General features: G+C 44.7%; 1 protein-coding gene across 3 annotated transcripts in view; it reads left to right on the top strand.

Annotated features, from left to right (window-relative positions):
* Positions 1 to 795: 795 nt before the first annotated feature.
* Positions 796 to 24,619, top strand: part of PLEKHG1 (pleckstrin homology and RhoGEF domain containing G1) — a 360,323-nt gene continuing 336,499 nt past the window's right edge. For 2 of the 3 annotated variants that reach the window (XM_069608126.1, XM_069608127.1), the window contains exon 1: positions 796 to 973. In XM_069608126.1, the coding sequence (XP_069464227.1) occupies positions 964 to 973 (10 nt within the window). In that variant the 5' untranslated portion in view covers positions 796 to 963. The other variant, XM_069608128.1, reaches the window with a different exon arrangement.

The raw sequence follows: 24,619 nt of genomic DNA on the forward strand, positions 1-24,619 counted from the left end.
AGGTTGCACGTACGCCCTTCTTCTTACGCGTGACGTGAAAAGTCAATTACACTATTGTGCTCAAATGATACACATATGGTCACGAGGATACATCTGCCATGGGAGCAGCAGCCCTTACAGGAGTTTCTGAAACCTTCCTGTTGTTACTAAACTTCCTTCCCTTTGCGGGGCTTCCAGTGCAGGCAGCGTTTCCAGGCGTGTGATTGATTTGTCTGAATTAAGTTCCAGACCTGCAGCAGCCCGAGGGAGGGGTATTATAGCATTTTTTTATTTTTATTTTTTAAACACACTGTACAAGAATAATACTGAAGCAGCTTCCCTTTCACGCACTTAGTAAAAAGGAACAAAAAAACGTAGCACTGCTACTTTAACGCGCGCCTGTTTGTAATGAAGCGAGGGTGGTTAGGGTTTCCAGAGAGACCGGGCTTTGAAAAGCGGGCACGCCGGGGCCGAGCGCTGCGGTGGAAGGCCGCACTCGGTGACATAATGCCGGCCTCCCGGGGGCTCTCGGGGATCAGTGCACTGTATTGTTTCGGTGGTGCCGGAGACCCGCGGGCTGAGAGTGCGGCTGCATGGAAGCTGCACACCCCCTTCCTTCCAGCCGTCTCCTAAGTAGCCTGTGAGGAGGAAGGGGGAGGGGCGCGCGCCCCCCACGGTCCTTCCTGTCGGGCCCGCCTCGCCGGGCTCTCATTGGGCGGTGGTGCTGACTGCCTCGCCCCCCCTCCACCCCCTAACAGCAGCAGGAGGAGGAGTAGGGCGCTGCGGCCCGCCCCCTTCGTGCCCGGCTCCTGCGGCGGGCGGTGCGGGCGGTGCGTGCGCGAGGGAGGGAGGCAGGCGGTGAGCTCAGGGCTGCAGCAGGCTCCCAGACATGCATGCACGGGCAGCGCCGAGGGGGACCTGTCTGCGCTCGGACTGGACTAAAATAGCCCTTTGGATTATTCCTTGTTTCTCGTGAAAGAGAAAATGCCGACGGGTGAGTGGAGAGGATTTCTGCGCCCCTCAGCGGGATACTGTGAATTACGTGCAGAGCTATGTTTAAATTAACCGGACCCGCGTCGTGGCACTACCTTTCGGGTTTAGTAGTTTAGTGTATCCTTATGTGCGAAACCTGTGGCAACCAGAAGATGATGTTGTGAGAGATCAGAAAAAAAAGCCAAGACTGGAAGTATTCGATCGGATGCCCCTTTCTAGCAAGTACAGCCCAGCGGCGGTGAAATACTTTAGCTGTGCTGTTGCTGCTTTGGAATTGTGTGGAGTTTGCACTGTTTACTTGTGCGCGATTTCAGAATCAACACGGCCGACGTATCCACACCTCTTGGAATGCTAGCCCACTGTCCCGCCTATCAACTTGTTGAGTCTACAAGTATGGTGAAGTAAGATTGTTGTTTCGGCACAGGCTTCCAAAAAGAGGTATTGGTTGCCATTGAAATCAATGGAGATACTTTTTTGGGAGTGCAAACCGTGAACTACTTTGCGGAGGGTCGATTAAGGCTTGCTGGGAGGAGTGGTCCTTTTAGCGTCTATGGTGGCGGGGGAGGGGAGGCAGAGGCAATTGTCGTGTTTGACGGGTGGGGGTGATTCCAAGCGGGGTGGGGGCGTTAGGGGGGCTTGTGGGGTAGGAACCGGAGCGTGTGCTCGGCTGTACGGCGACTTGGCTAACACAAAGTGCGTGCAGTCGTGAACGAGGTGGTCTCTGGAAAGAGAGCCGACTGTATGCCCGGCCTGACGCTTCCAAGCCTCTCGTTTATTGTCACTGTCAATTAAGTGGATTGCTTCGGGCTGTGTGGGGGGACCTGCCTGTCAGGGGGCGCTGTGTGCGCATGGGTAGATCTTGCTTGCTTCTGGCTGGTGGTGAAATCATACAAAATTGTGCAGGGTCCGTTGCCTCCCCCCGCAGCGAAATCCCTCGCTGACACAAAGTGTCATTATACAGCGCCTTGTCGTCGAGAGTACTCGTTTTTCCAAAATTACATTCTCTGGACAGGTTTCCTGGAGCGGCTTTACAAATAGGGGGGGGGGGGAGGGGTCAGGAAATGTTACCGATACTTCATTAGCATACCCCGGCACCAGCCAAATGCTGTTGCTTGCATCTCAGCCCTCATCGCCTAAGCGACTGTTTTTCTGCAGGAGGGGGAGGGGGACCTTTTTAGCAAAAGTTCACAAAGTTTCATATTTCTGCGGAGTCGGACATTTTTTAGTGGGAGAAGGGAAGCTGCGACTGTCCAAACATTTCAAAATCTGTACAGTTGTCTCCTAAGAAATCCTCATTTTCTGCAGAAAATTCTGTCCCTCGGATTTGGACTGCCTCTACCATCACCGTTGAATGTCATCAGCTGCACCCGTTTTAACGCCTGTGGGCAACATCTTGACACACCACTGCATTAAAACGAGCATTGGCACTGTCAACAGTTTGGGCTTTTGAGAAAGACACTCGCCTAGCACTGCTGTAGTGGTATTGACTGGCCATCTATGGTAGCAGGTGCACAATGGTGCGAGTACCTGGGCATCTAATACCAGTGTCTGGCAAATGCCTAATACTTATACGGAAGCCTTAACTGCTTGCTTTACCAATGCATGTTTTAAACAGAACTTCATTGAAGAACACGCATAGTGCTTATAAAGCGGGTGTCTGCAGGCAGGCCTGTTACAGACATTTTTATTACACCATTAGCAGGGTTAAAGCTCCAGTCAAGTCATTTACTCTCAGAAGACTACTTTGAAAAAACACTAGCAGGTACTTCCAGTGTAAAGTTTGATGATGAGGCTTGATTGAAGAGTTCCCATGAGGAGTTTTGGTAGGGCAGGAACTGGGTGGGAATGGCCATAGGGATTGGCATGTCCATGGGTAGTCAATGGGTAAGCAAACAACTAAAACCAGTTTTCCTCCTCATGGCATTTCTCCCTAGCTGTATTCTAATGCAATAGTTTCTGCTTAAAGGCGCCGCAAGCGCCAACTAATAGCCCAAACTAAAAAGCTTTGTGTTAAGACTCAATGGGCTGGGGGTTTGTGTGTTTGTGTGTGTGGTCGTCTCAGCAGAGACTGGAATGTTGGACTACGCTCTTCTGAATTGTCTCCTTATCCCCTTCATCAGGTGTAATGCACAGTACAGCATTCCCTTGGCGAGAAAATTGCAGCACTTCACAGCACTTCACAGGGCTGCTGTACTTTAATGGGATGCAGCAGGCGTTTATCGACAGGGCTGCTGTACTTTACTGTGACTGCCATGCTTGAAGGGCCCAGAACACGGCCAGCCAGCATGACTTGTATTGTTCCAGTGTAAACACGGTTCCTTCTTTGGCCTCTTGCCCCGACACGGGATGGATTCTGCCCCAGCTAGATCAGTCTTCCAGAAATATCCTGTATGTGGCAAGGCGTGTCCTTGCGCACAGGGTCTTTAAGCCGCCAACTTTTCCCACAAACCTCCATTGTCCATCAAAACAAAGAGCCCCTTGCAAGAGATTCCCCCAGAAAAGAAAGCAAATATGTAAGAAAGCTGAAAATCCCCAGGAGAGGAGTATAAAATGGGAGCGCAATCATGGAGGGATATGAGAAGGATCCCCCGAGGGTCCAAATGAGCAGAGAAACCAATAGAAAAACCAATGCAAGCTTCTCTCGCATGCAGGACCAATGCAGTGCGTTCTGTAGCCTTGCAAGAGAAACCCACACGCATGCACACTACATGCAGCAGCGTCAGAATGTTTCCTTGGGAATAGAACATGAGCAGCCAGAGTGCAGGCACAACAGGGCGCATGTACAAACACATGTATGGTGATATTCAGAGGCGTTGCTGGGGAGCAGCGGGGGTCAGAAGGGGCTATAACCCCAGATCTTTTGGTTGTAGCCCCGGATCGAAGCTCGGGCACTACAGCCAAAAGGCTAGCTAGCCCCTAGTCCCGACATTAGCGTAGCCCCAGATCTTTCCCAGACCTAGCAACACCCCTGGTGATAGTCACACATAAATAACCGCACTTGCTTACCAAAACCGTGGCTCTAGGCAACCAGCGATCGTGTGGGGCATGAGAAGGTTGAGGGTGTTTTGTCGGTGACCAGAGGGTAACTGAGCCTCAAAGTCTACCTCATCCTCCACCTTGGGCAGGCAGTTGTGGCCAGATGCAACAAAAAGTGGACCCCATTTCACTAGATGAAGTTCAAACCTGTGTTGGGCATGCCAGCCCCACTGTCGGTGGTCAGTGTCATTGTCAAGTGAGTGGGCTAGAGAGGCTGTTTTGTGGGACAGAGGGGAACAATACTTAAGCAAATGTAAGCAACCACCCACTCCATCAGTCACTACCATCATTTAGCGCTATACAAAAAGGGGTGTGTTCTGTAAGAGTTATGCAGCACCACAAAAGCGTCACTAGAAATCAGTATTGGGAGGGGGGCAAACGGGGGCAAAAATACATGGTGGGGTGGTGGCACACCAAATAAGGGTCAACAGGCCCAAGTTATACCCAGTCCTACAGATAAGAGGTGCATTGGCCACTTTACCCCCTAAAAAAATAGGCAGATACTTCCCAAAAATAAACATAGGGAGTAAAATGACTCCCAACCAAAAATACGAAATCAGTACAAAGGACTGTGTGCCCTTGCTTTCACCCCCACAGCTCCATGGATATGTTAGGACTAGTAGCCCACGTGGTACCACAGAAAGAAGCTGCTATTATTACGGCCTGATTGGAAGAAGTAAACATGTATCTTTTAATGTGCATGAATAACTAGGTGCAAAGAAATAATTATCCTCACAAAAACATTTCCGTTTTCCAGTCAAAACATATTTTCACCTACTTATAAAATACTCCCATTGGGAACTGGACTTACATTTTTACTCCCCAAAACATTGTTTTACTCCCAACATAAAAAAATGGGGAGTAAAATACTCTTGCGTTAAAATCTTATATGGAGCACTGACCATACCTCTATTTTAGCAATATGGTTAAACCTGTTATTGAGCATGTTCAGAGTAGGTTTAATGCAATCCAAGTTTTGCATCAAGTTAATATACATCCTCTCCTGCTCAACAGTTGCAAAAAATGCCCTTGCAGTCAGCCAGAGACTGCATTCTTTTACTTCAAACAGACCACACTCCCAGCACAGCTCCCAATAATGTGTAGTTCAAGGTGGTGTTTAGCAGAAGAGGCATCACCTCCGGCACAGCTTTAAATAAAAGCTAGTCAAAAATAATTTAACAGAAGAGAGATCCCTCATACCTCAGTTTGAAATGATAGTCAAGGACAGTCTAGTCTGTTCAGATGAAATATCACCTACAGGCTCTGAGTACATGTGAAAGGAGACAACTGCTCTCTTGGTTTTTTTTAGCAATGGTTGCAGGATTCTCACTTTGTCCTGTACAATTGTTCAGTTTTCAGTTTCTGGCTTTACACCTCAGTGGCGGTTGGTGAATTTGTATGGGCGTAAATATTTCCCCCAAATATGCCATTGTGACGGAGTGTAGCGAGGGAGCCTTCACCAATTAAGAGGTGTTGAGCGGCTTCCAATTCAGAGAAATATTTTTAAATGAAAAGGTGCAAAAATTGGGTAAAACTGCCAAACTGTTTGCAATTGGTTTTGTACGGTAACGCATGAAACAATCCAATAGATGCAAGTCACCAACAGTGCAGAGGAGCGGAGCATTTCGCCAACACATTTTCAGGTTGCTTTTATTCACAATATACACCAGTATGAAAACATTTTCATGCTGGCTGCGCCCATATATTTCCATGCTGGCTGCTACAGTACATGCCAGTATTACCATTTAAGCACATATTCAACTTTGCTTTACGCATAATGCCAGTAATGATACTATAAGAAATCATGTCCACGATTATTGTTGCAAAATATGGCAGTATCCCCACGTAAGAACCTACTCCAGTTGGCTTTACCATTAAAAATGCCCTGCCACAGTATGAAAAATATGTCTAAACTGGCTGCATTAAAATGTCATTCTAGCCTTATAACAACACTTATCATGCTTGCTTTATCAAAGATGCCCAATAGAAAATGTCATGCGACAGTAGGAAATGGCTAGACTGGCTGCACCAAAATGCCAGTCTAGCCACGTAATAACACTTACCATGCTTGTTTTATCAAAGATGCCCAATACAAAATATGCCACAGTAAGAAACTGCTAGACCTGTACCAAAATGCCAATCTAGCTACACAATAGCACTTATCATGCTTGCTTTATCAAAGATGCCCAATACAATATTTCATGCCACAGAAGAATGGCTAGACTAGGCACATTAAAATGTCAGTTTAGCTAATTAATAGCACTTACATAGCACTTACCATGCTTTCTTTATCAAAGATGCCCAATACAAAAAGGCATGCCACAGTAAGAAATGGCTAGACTGGCTGCATTAAAATGCCAGTCTTATCATGCTTGCTTTATGATAGATGCCCAGTAAAAAAATGCCATGCCTGCTCCCCAGCGCCTCACATGGGTCTTGGCTGATGCAGAACCCCCCCATGTAAAGATAAGCTCCACGTCCCAGTACAAACGTACACGCACACACATTCACACAACCTCCACACACAGCATGCAGTCGCTCATTCACACACACGCACATCCATTATCATACTCACTCATTACACACAACACAAGCATACGCACAGATATAGACATATTTAAATTAACATACCTTGTGCCCCGGTCCTGATTTTCCCTGCCAGCGCTCCTGCTTTCGCGTAGCATGAGCAGGAAGCAAAGAGGGCTTCTTGCTTCGTGCACATGCGCACAAGAGCTGAAGCGCTAATGACAAAGTGGCTGGATCTGTTTGTATGTGTGAGGAGGCACAATAGCTCTTCCATCGCACATACAAACATGCAGTTCCTCAGCTAGCATCCCTGTTGCACCATGCAATGTTGGGGAAACAAAACACCCTCAGATTTGCATGACTCATTGTATATGAAAGACTGGGAACAGAACTGTCAAACGGAAACCGCGTTTTCCTTTAACAATTAAAGCCAGGCGAGGAGCGCTCCCTCAGATGCAAAAAGCAGCTGAGGGAGTGCTCAGTGTATACATTGGGCTGGCTCCTTAGCTCCTCCATAATGGACATGGGTCCCCGTGGGTCGGTGAGAAACATACAGATTCCTAAGTAGAAAAGTGTACCCAGAATGCATTGCAACCAGCATGAAAAGAAAGGCTGTGCTCAAGTGAAGAGATAAGAATGACAATTTTACACAAAAAAAGACTGTTGTAGAAAATGTATGGTAAAAGTGGGCAAAAAGAAAAAGGAGAACATTTTTTTTTTTTTAACGTTAAAAGTAAAGGCAACGTAAAGGACCACTATAACGTTAATCAAAACTGCCCCGGGTCAAGAATAATGTAAGTGTGTTTGCAGCTAGTGCATTAGAAAAAGTGTGACGATGACCTTGCCACAATTGGAGCCCATGAAACCTAATGTTGATATGGCACAATCGCACATAGAAAATGAGAGTATCGCGAATCCAATTTCTAATTCTGAATACTATATTGACATCAGTCAGTGAGTCAAAAAAATAAGATTCCAACATGAATAGTGTTCCAAGTCCAAGGTTTCTTATTCAAAAGAACAGCCAACACATGCTTCAACCATAAGGGTCTTTCTGAAGGCTGACAAATACAAGTGGACAAATGCAATGCAAAGAAAAGAATCATGAGGATTCTTGTGCATAATAATTCAGACATGAGTGATAACATGTATCCAATAAAAAAGTTGAAAAACCACATAATTGCACAATGAAATTGTGTCAACAAATCGATTAAGGTAAAAGTCCTTGTGATGACCATTAGTGCCCAGATATAGCGTATTATTTTTGCCCATTTATTCTATTGTAGTTCTGGATATCTATAAAAATCCAGAAAATTACAAGAAGTGTTGACTAATTATAATTTCAAGAAAGGAGTTATGTAATCTGTGTGCTGTGGAGGATCAGAAAAAGGAGGCAGACGATGTAAAAATATTGTCCACTATATAGTTTATTTAAAGTAAAATGAGGTTTATCTTTCCCTATGTCTTCATGGTATTCCCTACCTCTTTTACTAACTAAGGTGCTCATCCGTCAATGTCCAAAACAAGTCCTCCACCGTCCAAATCTAACTTATCTGACCCTACCACTAATATAACTAAGGCCAGGAGAATGACTCCCTTCTCCTCGTTGCTGTATTTTGTCACAAGGTTTTCTTGATTCTGTTGTTGCAATCAGTAGACCATTCATAAAGAATCTACGGTTATCCTTGGGATGGGACTGGTATTTTCCCTCCCTCATTCTTAGAGACTTTCTAGGTTCTGTTCAGGTTCCTTGTTTATCTCTTGGGGTTCGATACTCTCATGTATATTGCTCTCCTCTCAAATAGTTTGGTTGTTCAACTTCCCTTTCTAATCCACCTCTTCCCAGGGTGCTGTTTCACGTATGAGGATTTATCCTTATCGCATTTACATAGTCCTGGTGTAATAAGATTCTAGTTCTGTTTCTCTCCCACTCTATGGTTTTCGTGTTTCTCTTTACCTTGTTAATACAGTGCCGTTTCCTTGGCTTATTTTTCCTTATTTTCACATTAGTACTGGGACGAGTTTCAATGAATTTATAATGAGTCCCTCTTGACATTCTGTTAGTCCTGTTGCCTGTATTATCTTCTGTTTTCAGGGGTAACAGTGCCGTAGGGCATTGGACTAAATCTTACTTTCTTTGTAGCTCTGTGGCTTGCTTTCCAAGGCATCTCTCTCGTCGGAATCCCATTCTTGCCTTCTGGATAGCACTGATACAATGACTCGGATCAGGAGTTCCATCCACCCTCTGGTCATCTCCGTGTAGTTGTATGTGCTGGCTGCCAGCCAGCCACGAATGCGTTATGGTCATGCCACCACAGAAGTCTCTGTTCCTTTGTGCTTGTATATCCTCCGCTTTCACATGCTGGTTCCCCAGCATTTCTCGCTGCGCATCAGAGCTGCTCTGGATTGTGCTGGCTGTGTGACAGCCCTGCCTCCTTCCGCTCTATGTACATAGGGAATCCCCTGGTTATCTCGGTCTCTTGCTCTCGCCTGGCTTTCCGCCCTTTCTCAACTTTCTGCCTTTTCTCTATGGTCCTTTGGTACATCATCGCTTTTCAGTGTCCTCTGCACAGTCCATTGGAGACTTTGTTTTAAAGGGACAAACTCAATTTCTTGTTGCTGATAATGTAGGTTCACTTTATCTTCATTCTGATGTATTACACAAGTCCATATAAGGCCTCACTTGGAGGGCATAAGAGTTCCTCAGAGGAAAAGGGAGTCCTCGTTCCCAAAGCGAGAGTCTCTCCCATGAGGGTCCTGCTTTCCTCGACCCAAAGGGAGTATGTTGCGGAGTAGGCTAGCCTCACAGGGGTTGACTCCCCCCTTCGGGAGCAAGGACGCATCCCCTCAATTCGACACAGTGCACAGGGACTACCGTCTTACCTCAATTATGTTTTGGATGTATTCATCCAAGCCGTGCTGAGCTGGTCGGCATCCCGCACATTTGAGTCGCAGGCGCCATTTTGTTTTGTTGTTTATATCCGTGTGATGACATCATGCAGCATACGTACGATTTCATCATTGTTACGCTGGATATCTTAAAAGTTGAATTCGTGGTTTGAATAAAGTGACTTATTCAAGTTCTTGAGATGCATATGGGTATTCCAAATATTAATAATCTAAAATGCACTCCATATTAATATCTGATCATCGTAGATGATTCAGGGTCTGGTCCACAGCCATGTACATTGGGAATGCAATGTGACCCGAGGGTGCTATTGAATAAAAACGGAAAGAGTGAAGGAGTTTCATGCTTGAATGTTCATTTTGTGTCCAACTGACTGATGTCGTTATATTATTCAGAATTAGATGTTGGATTTGTGACACCCTATGATTGTCTTTTGAACGATTGTGCCTTAGTAATAGTATAGATAAAACTAAATGACAAAATGGTCTTGCGCGCCTCCTAGTGTCCTATCCATGGTGTTGTTAGGCAGCATACACAGTGACCATGCCTATACCTCAGTACGTGTACACCATTTAATGAAATGCAATAGAGTGGATCAAAAGAAATCCCCCAAGACCAAATGGCATTCAGATGGTTATGCATTCTGGATGTAATATAGGCATGTACGTTTTAGCCCACAGTAGGAAAGAACAGCAGAGAAAAGCGCAGCCATGAAGGGGAGGGGGGAGGGGCGGGCGGGGTGGAGTGAGTGAGATGACTAGTGAAAAGTCTGACAAAGTGGAAGAAAAGGCCATAAAGGGATGGGGGGTCAAAGGGAGGAAGTAGAAAGCATAATCGGTAAGCTACTATGCTTAAAAGCTGAGGGCTGTACGTCATTCACACAAGGAACCTCTTGTGTTACCTGCCCATTTTGAGACCTATCAATACATCAGAAAGCCAAAACCCAGTTTGATTCAGCTTATTTTAGTGCCAGTTTCCTGTCACCAGCCTGGACCCAGGGTAGGGAGGGCTTGATGCCATGCATTTTGGCACTGACTGTGTCACTTCCATGCTGTTCAGTGAGCTATGTCACTACAGGCGAGCGTATGCCTTTGTTACGTTTAGCTGTCATATGTTCAGAGGAGCCTCTACTCTTTATAGAATATAGCCACAATACAGCTCGGCTCCAATTCTATATCTTGGAAGTAGTTCCCAAATGCTAATGGGGTGGTCATTACAATAAGCTCCTGTCACTGCGGTAGGCCTTTTGGATAGATTACTTAGATACGATTATTCTACAGGGACTCAATGACCTTAATGAATTCCATCATTTTCTATAAACCGAGATATAACTAACTCTCATAGTCCCTCCATGGTCTATTAAGACACTTTTCATGGACTATTTTTCTATGTATTTATTCTTTTGCAAAAGAGTGTTAGATACCATGTTTTGTAATTTGAGGAAATTCCTAATTTAATATTTTGTGAATGCACTTAGGTGAATGCTTTTAAGCATTGCTCAGACTGGATTTGGGTTTTTGTGATACCAGGCTGGGGATCATACATACTTTATGATCTGTTTACCTGTGTTAGCTATACGGTATATAATGTGATATTTCACCTGTGATATTGATAATAAGGTCGATAAAACATTTTCCATCTTGGTGACACATATATGTATTGATTTTCCTGCATCCAATATTCAAATCAATCCATGAATACATTAATAGGAATTGTATGTGTGCTAAGTATTGTAAGTAGAACTATAGTATAACGGTCTAGTCTTTGAGTGGAAATCATTACTTCTCTATACAACGTGGAACATTGTGTGCCACATAAACGTCATGACGTTGTATATATCATGACTGGGAAAATGTTGTTTAACGGTCTGTACATAAATTGTACAGCGTTCGAAACAATACATAATTCTACCACATCTATGGAGATGTTCTACTGACACAGTGAGCAAGTGAGAGATAAGGGATTAAGCCCCTGATGTTTTAATGTGTTGGAGCCCCATTCTGTGGGTGACCCATATTGACCTTAATTTATTTAGTAATTGTATCCTAGCTTCTTTTAGGACTTTTTTCTCATGAAATATATGCTCAACTATTACACATACTGGGTAAATATTATCTGTTTTATTGTCCTTTCCTTATTCTCTGTATGAGAATTTTGAGATCCTGATTTAAGGTGCCTTATTGATAAAGATCTCTTATCCTTTCTTCCAGCAAGATTTTGTGGATTTCTGTCATTCAAAATACGACAGCTGCTGCCAATATTAACCTATTTGAGTGTCTTAAATACTAATGATATATTCTAATGTATATTTTGAATTTTTGAGTTTTAGCCTACTACACTTCTGATGAAGGTCCTATGACCGAAACGTATTAGACCAAACTTTGAGTCCATTTGTTGATATGACTCACTGCTGAATGTATAGTCCAACCGTCACTATCTGTGAGTTTTAGCTATTGTATGTCTAAGGATAATTATAAATGTTAACTACACCTCTTCTGAATATTGTTTGACTTTATATTTGAAACCTTTGCATATGTTGATTACTAAACATTAATTGAACATCTACACTTGAAATTGAGGTTGGTATCGGTGGTCTTGTGTACATTTCCACTTGCCTTTTCAATTGTTTGTGCTTTCGTGGCATTGGCTTCCGTCACCCCTTCATCGATTGCTCCTATTGAATCTTGAGATATATAATGCTCAGATTACACTTACTTTTTGGATGGTAGATATGTATGCAGTACATCCTTCTTGCAATCTGGATGATTTGCACTGCCATCTTTGAGTGGAGTTGGTAGCTGTCTGCCTTCTGTACGGTTTGCTCTGTCCATGTATGCTGTCCATAAAGAATTCAAGATGCAGCACTAGTTTTTCTTCTGGTGGTGGTAAAGTCTGGGTTGCATGTGATATTAAGATGTAATGATGACCTCACGGGCACTGTCCACCACTTACCATATCACATCTCATTGATGTGCCTTAACACAATGGGTGATATTTTCAGTGTAGTTGGTTGTTGTCTTGTCATACATGGTTTCCACTCAAAACCCACCAAAAGGAGGTAAGCAAATAAAGGAGCACATTTTGCTCCTATAGCGGTCCCTTTGGGTGTATAGCTAAATATTGGAAATAAAGACTTTGTTAGTAAGCGTAAATTCCAATATGTAGCACAGCACATTGCTGTGTTTGGTAAAACGTACCAACCTGGCAATGTAAGCTGTCTTAACTTTTCAACGGCGCCATACTGAAAAGGTCAAAATCATATCTAGACTGGTGAACTGTCGCTAAAAAGAGAGGCTGGGCAGTACATTGAATAGAGACTGAACGTTTGAGGGAGACGGGTACTCAGTAGTAATTTGGAGCACTCACAGGAAACCTGCATGAAATGCAGAGTGAAAACAAGACCTAGGCTAGGAAATCCTATTGCTTGGCGATAATAACCAAAAAGGTAGCCTCCGGTTTTAGAGCTTGACTAAGCCAAAATAAAAAAAAACAAGAGTCCCAAGAGCTGCAGTAATTTTCCACTAGCATATCGGAACTAGGCAACTCTGGTGTCGTCACCAGAGTGAGTACACGCTTTCCCAGTTGTGGGCCTTCCTCTTCTGAATCATTGGTGATGGCACAATGTGTTACATTTTGACTTGACCACTTCTTGAATAGGTTTTTTTTAAACAGAAACCCATATCTGGGCAGGTTGTGTACCTGCAATAGTGTCTTCTGGGCACATTAACTGTAGAAGTCAGTAGCCAGCCAAACATGTTGAAGAATTGACCACTGCCTCTCAGTTTTACATAGAAAATTAGAAGACCGCACACCCAACGCTAGTCACTTTTGTCAGGAAGCAGCCATAGCTAAACATACAGCAAAAAGGGCAGATAGATTCTGGATGAATTTAATTAAAAAGACCATTAAACTCCTGCTGGTGATCAGCACTTAACATTTAGAACATGAGAAACCTGAAGGGTACTGCACGTGGTCTGTGGCCCTCTCCCAGCCTTAAAGCTGCTATCATTGATGTGCCTCAAATGTTATATCGTTATTCCCCTGCCCACTTAAGGCCATGTTATGTTAATGGGTTTTATAGTATGCGCTGCTGCCATTTGCGTGATCTTTTGTCCATATGGGGTCATGAAGAAGCGAACTGACCTTGGGCAATAGGGGCATAGGCCATGCAAGGCGCTGTTGTTGTGTTGCTGGATGCAGGTGAGTTTCCATGTGGTTTGTTTTTAAAAGCTGTTGAGGTATCTGTACCCAGCGGGGAGTCTCGTGTGCAGAAAGTGTGATGGTGTATTGTTTGGGACTGTGATGTACAAGCTGGTCTGAAGTTTTGTGTGTGTTTGGATGGATGTTCAATTGCTGCGTGTGGGTGGCTTAGTCGGTATGCATTTTATGAGGCGGACATTAGAAGTTTAGAGGCTAAGTGATGGGGGCCGTAAGAGGAGAAACAGGCGGGCATTTGTAGTATCAGATCTGGTGTAGTTGTGTTGATGTCCGCACTGCTGAGTCGCTGTGAGGAGAATCCTGCAGCGGTGCAGGCACCCATGGCTACAGGATACCAGAGTGATTGGAAACTGATATTTAAAAACATCATTTAAAAAAAAGAATTGATTTTGATTTTTGGTTGCTTAATGCTATCGTACAGAGTGCTTTCGCGTTTGTTTAATTAAAACAATCTCTAGCTCACTCTTTTGTTAGCATCCTCCAGCCTTACTGCTGAGGAAGAGGAGTTGGCTATGATCTGTGCATCCAGCATCCTCCAGCCTTACTGCTGAGGAAGAGGAGTTGGCTATGATCTGTGCATCCAGCATCCTCCAGCCTTACTGCTGAGGAAGAGGAGTTGGCTATGATCTGTGCATCCAACAATCATCCCTTCTCATTGCCAATTACAATGCACTTCCGGGTGACTAGTGAACAGTTGTCGAAATATGTTTGCTGATGATCTAGTGAAAGCCACAGCAGTGAACCGGTGGAAGTTGTGTTAACAAGTGTTTATATGGCTTCAAAATGGCCACCCTAGCAGTCTTGAAGCGCCTATGCCTGTCTGAAAAGAGGGGTTTCACTTTATCACTTCATCAGTCTCTGAATTTTTCATCTCTTTAATATGAATAGCTGTATAGAATGTTCTTCCTTTTGGGTGAATTCGTTACAAGGCAAGATCGTTTATTTTCCTGCGAGGTTATAAACCAGCAAATTAAGATAAAGATGATTTGAGCAGAATCCGTATTTAAATGTTTTCATATTTACCCGGCTTAGTTTTAACTACTTTAGCCTAAACGCACATAGTTGGTTTGTTATATTTTCTGTAGCAATATCTTTGCAGGAAAAATCAAAATCAAAATAGATGTCTGTCTGTTCATAGTCTTCTCCTAAACTGCACATTGAGCAAATCCTCCAAGTATTGTTACCTTGAATTGGAGGTAGTTCAACCAATGGGCTAACAATTAGTACCCACCACTAGCCATTGGTGAGTAATGAACAAGAACTCCTTGTGACAAATTGACTTCTGCCCTGCAGGAGTACAAGGATGAGTAGAGGCTAAAACGCCCACTCAGCCGTCACACTTCGGCAAACCAAGAGCCAACATAATCATAAAGGTAAAACAGGCACAGTCAAGAGATATATCTCCTTCACCTTTTGTGGTGACGTGGGCCGAGGTATGGCTATACTCCAGGGCTTGAAATGAAGATTACATATGTAGGAGCTAAGGGCAGCTTCTGGGTATATCGTATTAAAGGGTGACCAGAAGCTACTATGGTGGGACAGTGAGCTGCTCCATAGCTTTTCGCAAATCTCTCTTCCACATAAGATGCACAAATATAATTTTGTCCATTATTTATGACCCCTTGTGCTTTAAATGTTGTATAGATGTGTACTCATTTTCATTTATAGATTGTCCCAAATGGACAAATTAAATTCACACAGGTGTGTTTGTTGGGCATCAGTTGGTCTGGGGAGCCAAAGGTAGCTCCTGGTAGTTGTTGGTTTCATGCAAACTAGTCTCTTCCATGCTACAACCAGGAGCTAAATGGCTCCCAGCTCCCCTCGATTTCAAACCATGATTATACTCTTAAGAGGGGTTTGAATATGGTTCAGTAGCAACCCAAACAGCAACATATTATAAAGGAATCTCCAATCAAGGTTCTCTAATAATCTATACACTTTAATTAAACACACCATGTACAATAATAGCTAACTAGAAAAACACTACTCCAAACCCGCCCCTGAGGAAGAAACGCAGAATAAGCAAAGCAAATAGGTGCAGCATTGTGAGTACTGAATCGGGGGTGAAAGGCAAGCAAAAGCTGCAATGTTCTTGAAAAGTGATTATGTACAAAAATGGAACAAAAAGAACTAACCACTCTTTATGCCCAGCAAATTGACCTATGGGGCAGTTAAGTCAATAGTACCTAGGGATGTAACGGTATACCGTTAAAGATACTGTGAACCACTTAATTGAACAATAATAACCGTCACATTGTTTATACCCTTTATACCGTTGTGTGCTTTTCAATCTGATTTGGAAAGGCTGCAGTAAGCAAGTGCTGCGCAGTCTTGGTCTTGCACTGTTGGATGTGCCGTCTGCCAAGTAGTGTCACTTGGAGCAGTTTTTAATGCCATTCCATAAACCACATGTGCCTGACACAAAATCAATATGTTAGCAATAGGAAGAATAAATACAGTGCCAAGAAGGAAAAGGGTTTACTTTGGGATGGCGGCTTTGGGGTTTATACATTTATAAAGTTTGCCAAACATATGACAATGGGGGATTTCCCTGGTTCCATCATTGAATTTACATATAATAAGTCACACTGGAAATTCACTAATCTCTGCGGGTATTCCCTGCTGCCATACCAAAGGGTAAAATGTCCATGCTTACGGAACACCTTTTGGGGGGGGGGGGGGGAGGGAGAGGGAGAGGGAGAAAAAAAAAAGAGAAAAAAAAAAAGAGAAAAAACTACCATCAGCCTCCATTGATCTGTGGCATATAGATTATCAAGATGCCAACATGTTCATCTTCACCAGTAGCCAGTGGGGGAGCTAAAAGCCTAAATGACCACTTAAGAAAAGCTATTCAGTTTGCTTTGCCAGTCGCAGCAGGGCTCCCTCCTCTCCACACGTGTGTTTGGTGGAAGCAAGGGGGGCATTTCAGAGGAAAGTATGTTGAAAAGCCCAATTCTGGCCCTGGGTGCCTGGTTTTGTTTGTGATGATGAATCTAACAATTTACGACCTTTTAGAAAATATTTGGTAAGATTAGTTAACTCCACCTGCTATACCGCGATAACCATGATATACCGTCATTTGACAAGAAGGTTATCATACCGTCATAAAACTATTACCGTGACACCCCTAATAGTACCTTATTTGCAGTTCTTGGTGGTTTGGCAGCGACCACCCGTTTTATGATGAATGCCCACCAGCTGAGATAGAAAGCAAAAATTGCTGACCTTATCCAATACAGGGCACCTGCTTTGCCTGGCTTTATTACTGTAGGGCAGACAGGTGTGTTGCTAGGTCTGGAAAAGATCTGGAACAACTCTAATGTCGGGACTCGGGGCAAGCTAGCCTTTTGGTTGTATCTATCAACAACCAAAAGCTTCCATCTGGGGCTACAGCCAAAAGATCAGGGACTATAGCCCCCTCAGCCCACCCCTAGTAACGCCTCTGGCAAACAATGATTTCTTTCTGAGTGGGAAGAGACGGCATAATCAAGCCTTCCAGCGGCAGCACAAAATGATTGGTACCAGTTTCAGCCATAATAGTGGCTTGAGGTTTTTTGCCAACTATATTGGACTGCGTATTCCTTTCAGCTTCCGTACTCTAGAATCCCCTACGATCATTGTCCCTTACAGCACAGATAATTGTGCTCTTTCATTAAAGAGAAGTGTCTGGTTTTCTCCTTTCCTAGGATTGCTTTATAATTCATCTTACCTGGACTGAAAGGTCGCTAATTGCAATTTTTCACAATGTCATTCTGAGACAAACCATGTTGCATGCTCTTTTCAGCCCACTGTTTTCCCCGGAGCTGTCCGTCTTGCTCTCTAGACGGTCAATACCAATAATACTCGAGATATTCGCCAGAATTGCCACAGGATTTTGCTCAGCTAATCTGTGATCTCTGAGCCTTTGAGTTTTGAACCAAGAACATAATGAATTTTCCAATGCAGAACTTTTGGTCACAATTCTGATCCACTTCTGAAGCTAAGTAGTGTTTCTCCTACTCCAGTATGCCTGGGATCCACACGATTGTGATCTGTTGTCTTGGAAGCACTTTGTATGTGTGTGTCTCATGAGTCCATGATGCGACCATTATCAGAAATTAATATTTCCTGAGCATTTAGCTCAGTTGGGGCCTCACAAAATGAATCCGTCTAGAGGAATATCAGATTCGAGGGGTCACTTCCATGGTATTCAGGGGCGCACACACACGTTGCCTTGCTGTTCTGTAGCCCCGTACAGTGCAACATAGGAGATGTAGGTTCTGGGTTTCTTCCATTCAGAAGCCTGAAAAGTGCAGATTGCTGCCCCACTCCTCTCTGCGGCTGAACAGAGCATTTTGGGAGATGCAGCTTCTGGCTGAATGATGGCTAACTGCAGAGCTCAAGTCCTAAGAGGAAAAGGGAGGGGACTCTGCCGTACAATGTGGAGTGATATCACAGGCAGTTAACATCCTAAATTGATTCGGATTTCTGAACTGAAGAAAGCGCATAGGAACATTCTTTGAAGAGTATAACAGGTACACACCTTTTGTGTCCAAGCAATTATGTCCTGTATAGCAGTAGATCACTATGCGACATTTTACAAATGAGAATTGTATGGCCTTTGGCCTTACAATCGTGCCTGGGTTCGAATCTGGCTCGCTGCACTCTTTAGTTCAAGTGGATGAGGGACATTATTTTTTTAATTCCTTGAAAACACACAGGGGGAACATCCTAGTCCCTCTGAAAAAAAGTTGTCGGACGCCATCTACCGTTGTGTTCCCTCGACTTGTGCCCTGGCAAACTGCAGCAGAAAACCACACAGGTTTGAGAGTTCAGGCTCCAGTTTCCATGTCTTTGCAGCAGCTCGGCACTGTTGGGTGCTAAATCCTACTGATGACTGATCGTCTTCTGAGGAGTAATTGCCTCGCCTTTCCCTTCCTGATCTGACAAGGGACCAGGATCCTGGCATCTGGGGGTGGGGTTGTGTGTGTGTGTGTCATAGAGCTCTGTCAGGTAGCTGGAAAAAGAAGGCAAATTGAGCCGTGACTAAAAGCGATGATTTTTAGCGACTTCCGATAGTTTTCATGGAGCCACGTGCAATTGTTTTGAATGGATGGTGGCCGTGTGAATATTTAACAATGAAACATGTAATATGGCTCTAACACCAACGAAAAAGTTGCACACAGTGACAGCTTGTAGTACCCAAGGGGCACAGTGGCCCTGCACTTCGGCATTGCCTTGTTGCCACATGGGCCCGCCTGAGCCTGATCACGTGGCCTTCTTTATGCAACCAGACGCACCCAACAACCAATGAAATGGCTTCACGAAATCAATCCCCAATGAAAATGCTAGATTACTCTGCCATCATGTGATTTTTGGCACCGCATGCCCCCTTTTTTTCTGCACCAGGTCTGGCCGGGCACTAAAGCTCTCCTCATCCAGACTTAAAAACTAAATAATACATCAGAAGTTTGCTTCTGGGGGGGTACACTGCCGAGACGCTGCATTGTGGGGTTCAGTAGAAGCACATGTGGTATTCACTGAGAAAAGGGAACACAGAGCAATAATTATTTAAAGTAGGACTTTTCAATTTGCGTGACCAAAAATAAGGTCGCTCTGCTGGCTTGCAGTATGTAAAATAGTTCACTTGAGCACACTATTCTCGTTGTTTCCCACTCTGCTCAGCTCACCTCTCCCTACTCGCTCCTGTCTCTCCTGCTCGCTCTTAACTTGCACTACTTCTTCCGAACTCGCTCCCCCTCTGTTGCTTGCCTGTTCTCATCCCCTCTGACTTTTCTTACACGCCCACATCACACGCCCCGATCTGGGTTCTCTCACTCTCCCTTCTCTCACACGCCCCCCATTTCTTACACTTCCCCTTCCTCTCCTCTCTAACAACCACCTCCCCCCACACAATGAGTGCCCCCTCAGGGAGCAAAATTGAGTTAAGATAACGAGGAGCTAAAACCAGCTCCTGGGTATCCAGCATTAACCAGCAACCAGGGGCTACCACTGGAGAACCAGGTTCTAATGCATAGTGTTAGGCAAATCTCAATTCCACGTAAGATGCAAACTTATCATTTTGACCCTTATTTATGACCCATCCTTCTTTAAATATTGTATAAATGTGTCCTAATGTTTATTTATAGTTTGTCCCAAATAAACAGAGCTAAATTCATATAGGTGTGTTTGTTCAGACTCCTGGTAGCTGTTGGTGTCAAGCTAACCAGACTCTTCTAGCCTACATACAGGAGCTAAATGGCCACCAGCCCCCCTCAAATCCAAACCCTGCCCCTTCTTTGACTCGTCCCAATGCCTGTTCGGACACTCCTCATTCCCCCAAACTCTTGTCTCTTGCAACCTCTTCTCTCTTCACTCATTACTTCTCTTAGACTCCTGAGGTCATCCCTCATTCTCTCTCCTGAGTCCTCCTGTCCATGTCTGGGCCACTTCTTGCTGACAGTTGCCTCCTTTGCCTGCCTTTCCTAACTCTGTCTCTTTCGTCTCCCGATGTTGAAGCCCAGGGGAGTTGGTAGGTCTGGAAAAGACCCGGGGCTAAGCTGATGTTGGAACTGTTGGGACTGGGGGCTAGCTAGTCTTTTGGCTGTAGCTCCTGAGATTCTATCCGGGGCTACAACCAAAAGATCAGGGGCTACAGCCCCCTTAGCCCCCCCTGGCAACGCCCCTGTTGAAGCCCCTCTCGTTTGTCCTGTCACTGCCATTCTGCTCTCAGAGTGTGAAGTGGCTGTACCCCTTCCTCCCATTTCCTGCTGCCTCAATATCCTCATGGTCCTCTCCCGCCGGCGTGCCCTCGCTGTGCATGAAACACTCTGCTGCTGCCAGTCACTCTTTGCTTGTACCTTCATCCTTAGTGCTGTCGGTCACAAAAAGACAGCCCTATTGGCAATCTGTGGTCTCTGGATGGAGGCCCCATGTGGTAGTTTCGTTTGTAAAACACCTTTCTAGTGAGACCAGCCATTTTTGGCCATGTTGTTTTATTTTTTTACCACTTTGCCTTTAAGGGGATGGGAAGGTGCCACTTTATGCTTTCTGTCCCCCTTCCTTTAACTCTTTCCTTTCTGCTGTTCTACTTTATTAAGGCGTGTGTTTGTAAAATACTAATTTCTCGTGAATACTATGCCCCCTGCCATTCTTTCCCTGCCATTTAAGCTGTATGTCATCTCTGGCCAATGCCAACCTGGGCTTTACCATCTGCAGTGCTTTAACTGGACACGTCCTGAATTGCTTTTCTCATTTTTAGGTTTGGCTATCGGGTGGTGCTCAGGCACCACCTATGAGCCAAAACTATTGCATTAGAGTACAGTTATGAAGACATGGCAAATGAGGAGAGACACACAGCTTGTAGGTGTTGTTTGGTTATTTAAACACACATTGACTGCCCATGGCCATGCTAATCCCTATGGCCATTCCCAACCACTCCCTGCCCCTGCCCACTCAAATGGCATCCTCCTGGGATCTCTTTAAGCTAGCTTTATCAAACTCGGTGCTCAAATTGCCTGCCACGGGCGTTTCAAACCAGTCTTGTGAGAATTAAAGACTTATTTGGAGCTGTAAACAGGCTACTGATAAAATAAAAATGTCAACCTGTTCTTTCTTCAGGCCCTCTATATAAAAGCACTGTGTGTCCTTTACTGAAGTCCTGTTCAAAACAAGCATTGGAAAAGCCAACCGTTTTGGCTTGTGTTTAAGTATCGGGCATTTGACTGGACCTGCCCACGTACTTGCATCATTTTGCAGCTTCTGCTATCAATGGGCAGTTAATACCACTGCAGCAGCGCCTGGCAAACGCTTTTCCTGTGTCCACACAAAGCCAAAACGGTTGGTATTTCCAATGCTTGTTGGTATGGAGTACCAGGCCTTATCCAGGCAGAATGGGAGTACTGGTGCTCCATTACGTGGCGAGGAGAAAACGAAAACCTTTGTCTAAGCTGTGCCACAATGAAAGATTCAGCTCATGCAGCCTTTGCTGCGGAAAGGCGTGTCTGCTCCTTTCTCTCCCACCTGCCGGCTCCCATCGTGTCTCTTTCCCGCCACACCCTGCACAACAAAAGGAGGGGTAACCATGCAGCCCCTGAGCCGCCAGTGGGACGGTCACCTGAGCCAGCCATTGTCCCGCCAGCAGCCACGCCCTATTTGACACTGTCAAATGCGACCCTGGTGCGTGTTGTGCCACATCCTGCCTGACTGTGGCAGTGCATGGTGTATTCTTTTATATAGGAGTAATCTGAGCACGCACTAAAGGATGGAAATGTTCATGGAATTGTGATTTGATAGAAGCCCTACTCGCCCACCCAACCTCCGCAAGACCCCTTACGGGGTTAAGAACGCAAGGAACCTTTGTCTGTTATGGGTATTTTTTCATTGCCAATTTCAATTGTATTTTCATGAATTACTGTAGTTTAGGTAATAAGAAAAGTGTAAAAGCCCTGTATAGAGCTGTCAAACGTGCGTAAATCCCTGCGTACATCTGTCCATCAGAGCTGAAACAGCTGTTGAGGATTGGCAGTGTTTCTGGGTTCATTCAATTGGTATTTTACTTCACTTTAATGTTTGTCAAGCGTGCCTCGTGCCATTGGACATTTCTTTTATTTAGAGAACGTTCTAAGGGTTAAATCTGCATAGAACTGTGCATGGTGTGTTGCCCTCAGTAAACTCTACAGAGCAACTCATTGGGTTGTGCAGGTTGAAACCCCAGTTACACGCCTATGTCCTGCATCTAAAACCTTTTGGTTCTCCAACACAAGTAACGCTCGCTTACAACAAACAACCCCGGACACCATATCATGCCCATACGGGTACAACAAGCCCATGCGCACAACCTCAAATACCAGCCAATCTACACAAAAAACAGACACACCCCAACATAACATACAGTCACATAGAAAAAAACCCAGGCATTGGACCTTACCCGTATGGATACAACAAGCCAGCGCACACAATCAGCCATCTGCAAGCCAACACGCACAGACGCCAGTTTCTCCTGGTTCTGGACATATCCTATCCTTCTGCAATCACTATCCAACCCTGTCCTCTTTCTTGCGGAGACGCATGAGCGCCTGCAGACTGAACCTTGGTGGTAGCGGTGTGTGGAAGAAATCAACATAACAGATGTTGTGGACTACAACTCCCATGATTCCAACACCATTGGCCATGCTGGATAGGTCTGATGTGAGTTGTAGTCCAAAAAGCTTGCAAATCCTAGACCTATGTGACCTATGTGATAATTATTTCATTTACCTGAGTGACATTTTCCATAGGTCTGTGCTCCCAAGACCCAGGCTCGGTGGGGGGGGGGCCGACAAGAGGGACATGCAGAGAAAATAAAAGCTACGGTGAGAACATGATTGAATGGAGGAGAGAATGAGACCAATAGAAAGGTATTCAAATCGAGATTGAGACACAAAGAGCGAGACACACAATTTTGAGAAAAATTGACATCTACACAAAAGGAGAGGCACACACAGAGTGAGATTAGTAGAAATAGGTTTCGGTGACCCCGCAGGGTGCTGGTGCGAAAGTAGTTTTTGGATTCTGCTGATACCGAGCCCTGGCCCACTTAAAACCTAGATTGGTGAGTACCTGCACTTCTTTTTTTCACTTAAAGCACCTGTGTTTAGGAAAGGTGTCCTTCCATGATAGAGCTGGCTAATTAGCCATCACGATGGGTTAGCTACACTCGAATAAGGCCTTGTTGTGAACATGCATCTAACACAAATAGATTCCATGTCCTAGCACTTTAAAGGAAGTCGCAAAGGAAATGCACAACCCAACACCTTTCCAAAAAAAACAGAAAATTAACCTGTGCATCCTCAGTCTTGATAAACTAGAGAAGTCTATATAAATCACTGGCAAATCCGGACACATATGAAGATGACATGACATGGTATAGTCTGCTGACGAGAGGCTACAAACCCACAGACCATCTGGTAGCCCTCTGCACCCTGGGCCTCTTGCGTAGTAACCTATTTTATTTCCAAATCTTCTAGGGAAGGGTTGGGCTTGCTGAAAATATGCAATACGAGCTGGGGTACCCGGTGTTGCCTGTGTCCTGATCAAATGGTGTCTCGTGTGCCCTGGAGGATGTTGCTCTTGTCCTCTTGTCGGTAAGTCTTCCTTCAGTTTGCTCTGGCATCTCATTTGCCCTGGAGAAAGTTGCTCTTGTCCTCTGGTCGGCAAGTCATGCTGCTGTTGTTGTTGTTGTTTCAGAAGCTCTTGATATTGATTTTCGCTTTGCATCAGATGGTGCTTTTTGCCAACAAAGGTCCAAACGATTTTGCATTGAAAGGCAAGCAGAGAACACTGAATGCAGGCGATTTTTACGCTACCATGGTTGGGATGAAAGTCTAGCCGTTTTGAACCCATTTGACGCTTCTGAAAGGATACAGTCGGGGGTGCAAGGGGAAGCAACATGCCACTGAGCTGAAGATGACGGACAATGAATAGAAAACGGACTTCAAGGGCAAGAGCCAAGTGGAGGCTAAAGGAGCAGCAGGACGAGGAAGAGAGTAAAGCAGTGGACGCTTGGAGGCCTTGCTGTTGGCACACGTGTGGATGTGGATAACAAAATGGCAGAAAACCACAGCTTCCCTCAGATCTTGAGATGTTGCACAACTTGAGCTTGTTAAAGAGGCTTTTATGAGGGGAATGCAGCAAAGGGTTTAAGGAGAGGAGAACCATTTAAACCGTGGGTACAAAGTTCCCATTGAAAAGTTGATACGTGATACTGCTACCGGTTGAATGTGATATCTTAATGTTCTACTCAACTGGGTTTTCTATTGTGCATGGGAAATTTTCAATTATGCTCCTTTTTCAGGGAGTGTGGCTTTCCCAGAAGTACAGCGGTGCACTCCCTACTGCTGGAAGCCTCCCCATTCCATCACCAGCTGTATAGTCCAGTGTAGGGCATGCCAGATGTACTTGGACTAGTCTTTAGAATCGAAGATTAGGCGCCGCCTTCTA

The sequence above is a fragment of the Ambystoma mexicanum genome, chromosome 4q, assembly GCF_040938575.1.
Source record: "Ambystoma mexicanum isolate Mex_15411 chromosome 4q, UKY_AmexF1_1, whole genome shotgun sequence".
Lineage (NCBI taxonomy): Eukaryota > Metazoa > Chordata > Amphibia > Caudata > Ambystomatidae > Ambystoma > Ambystoma mexicanum.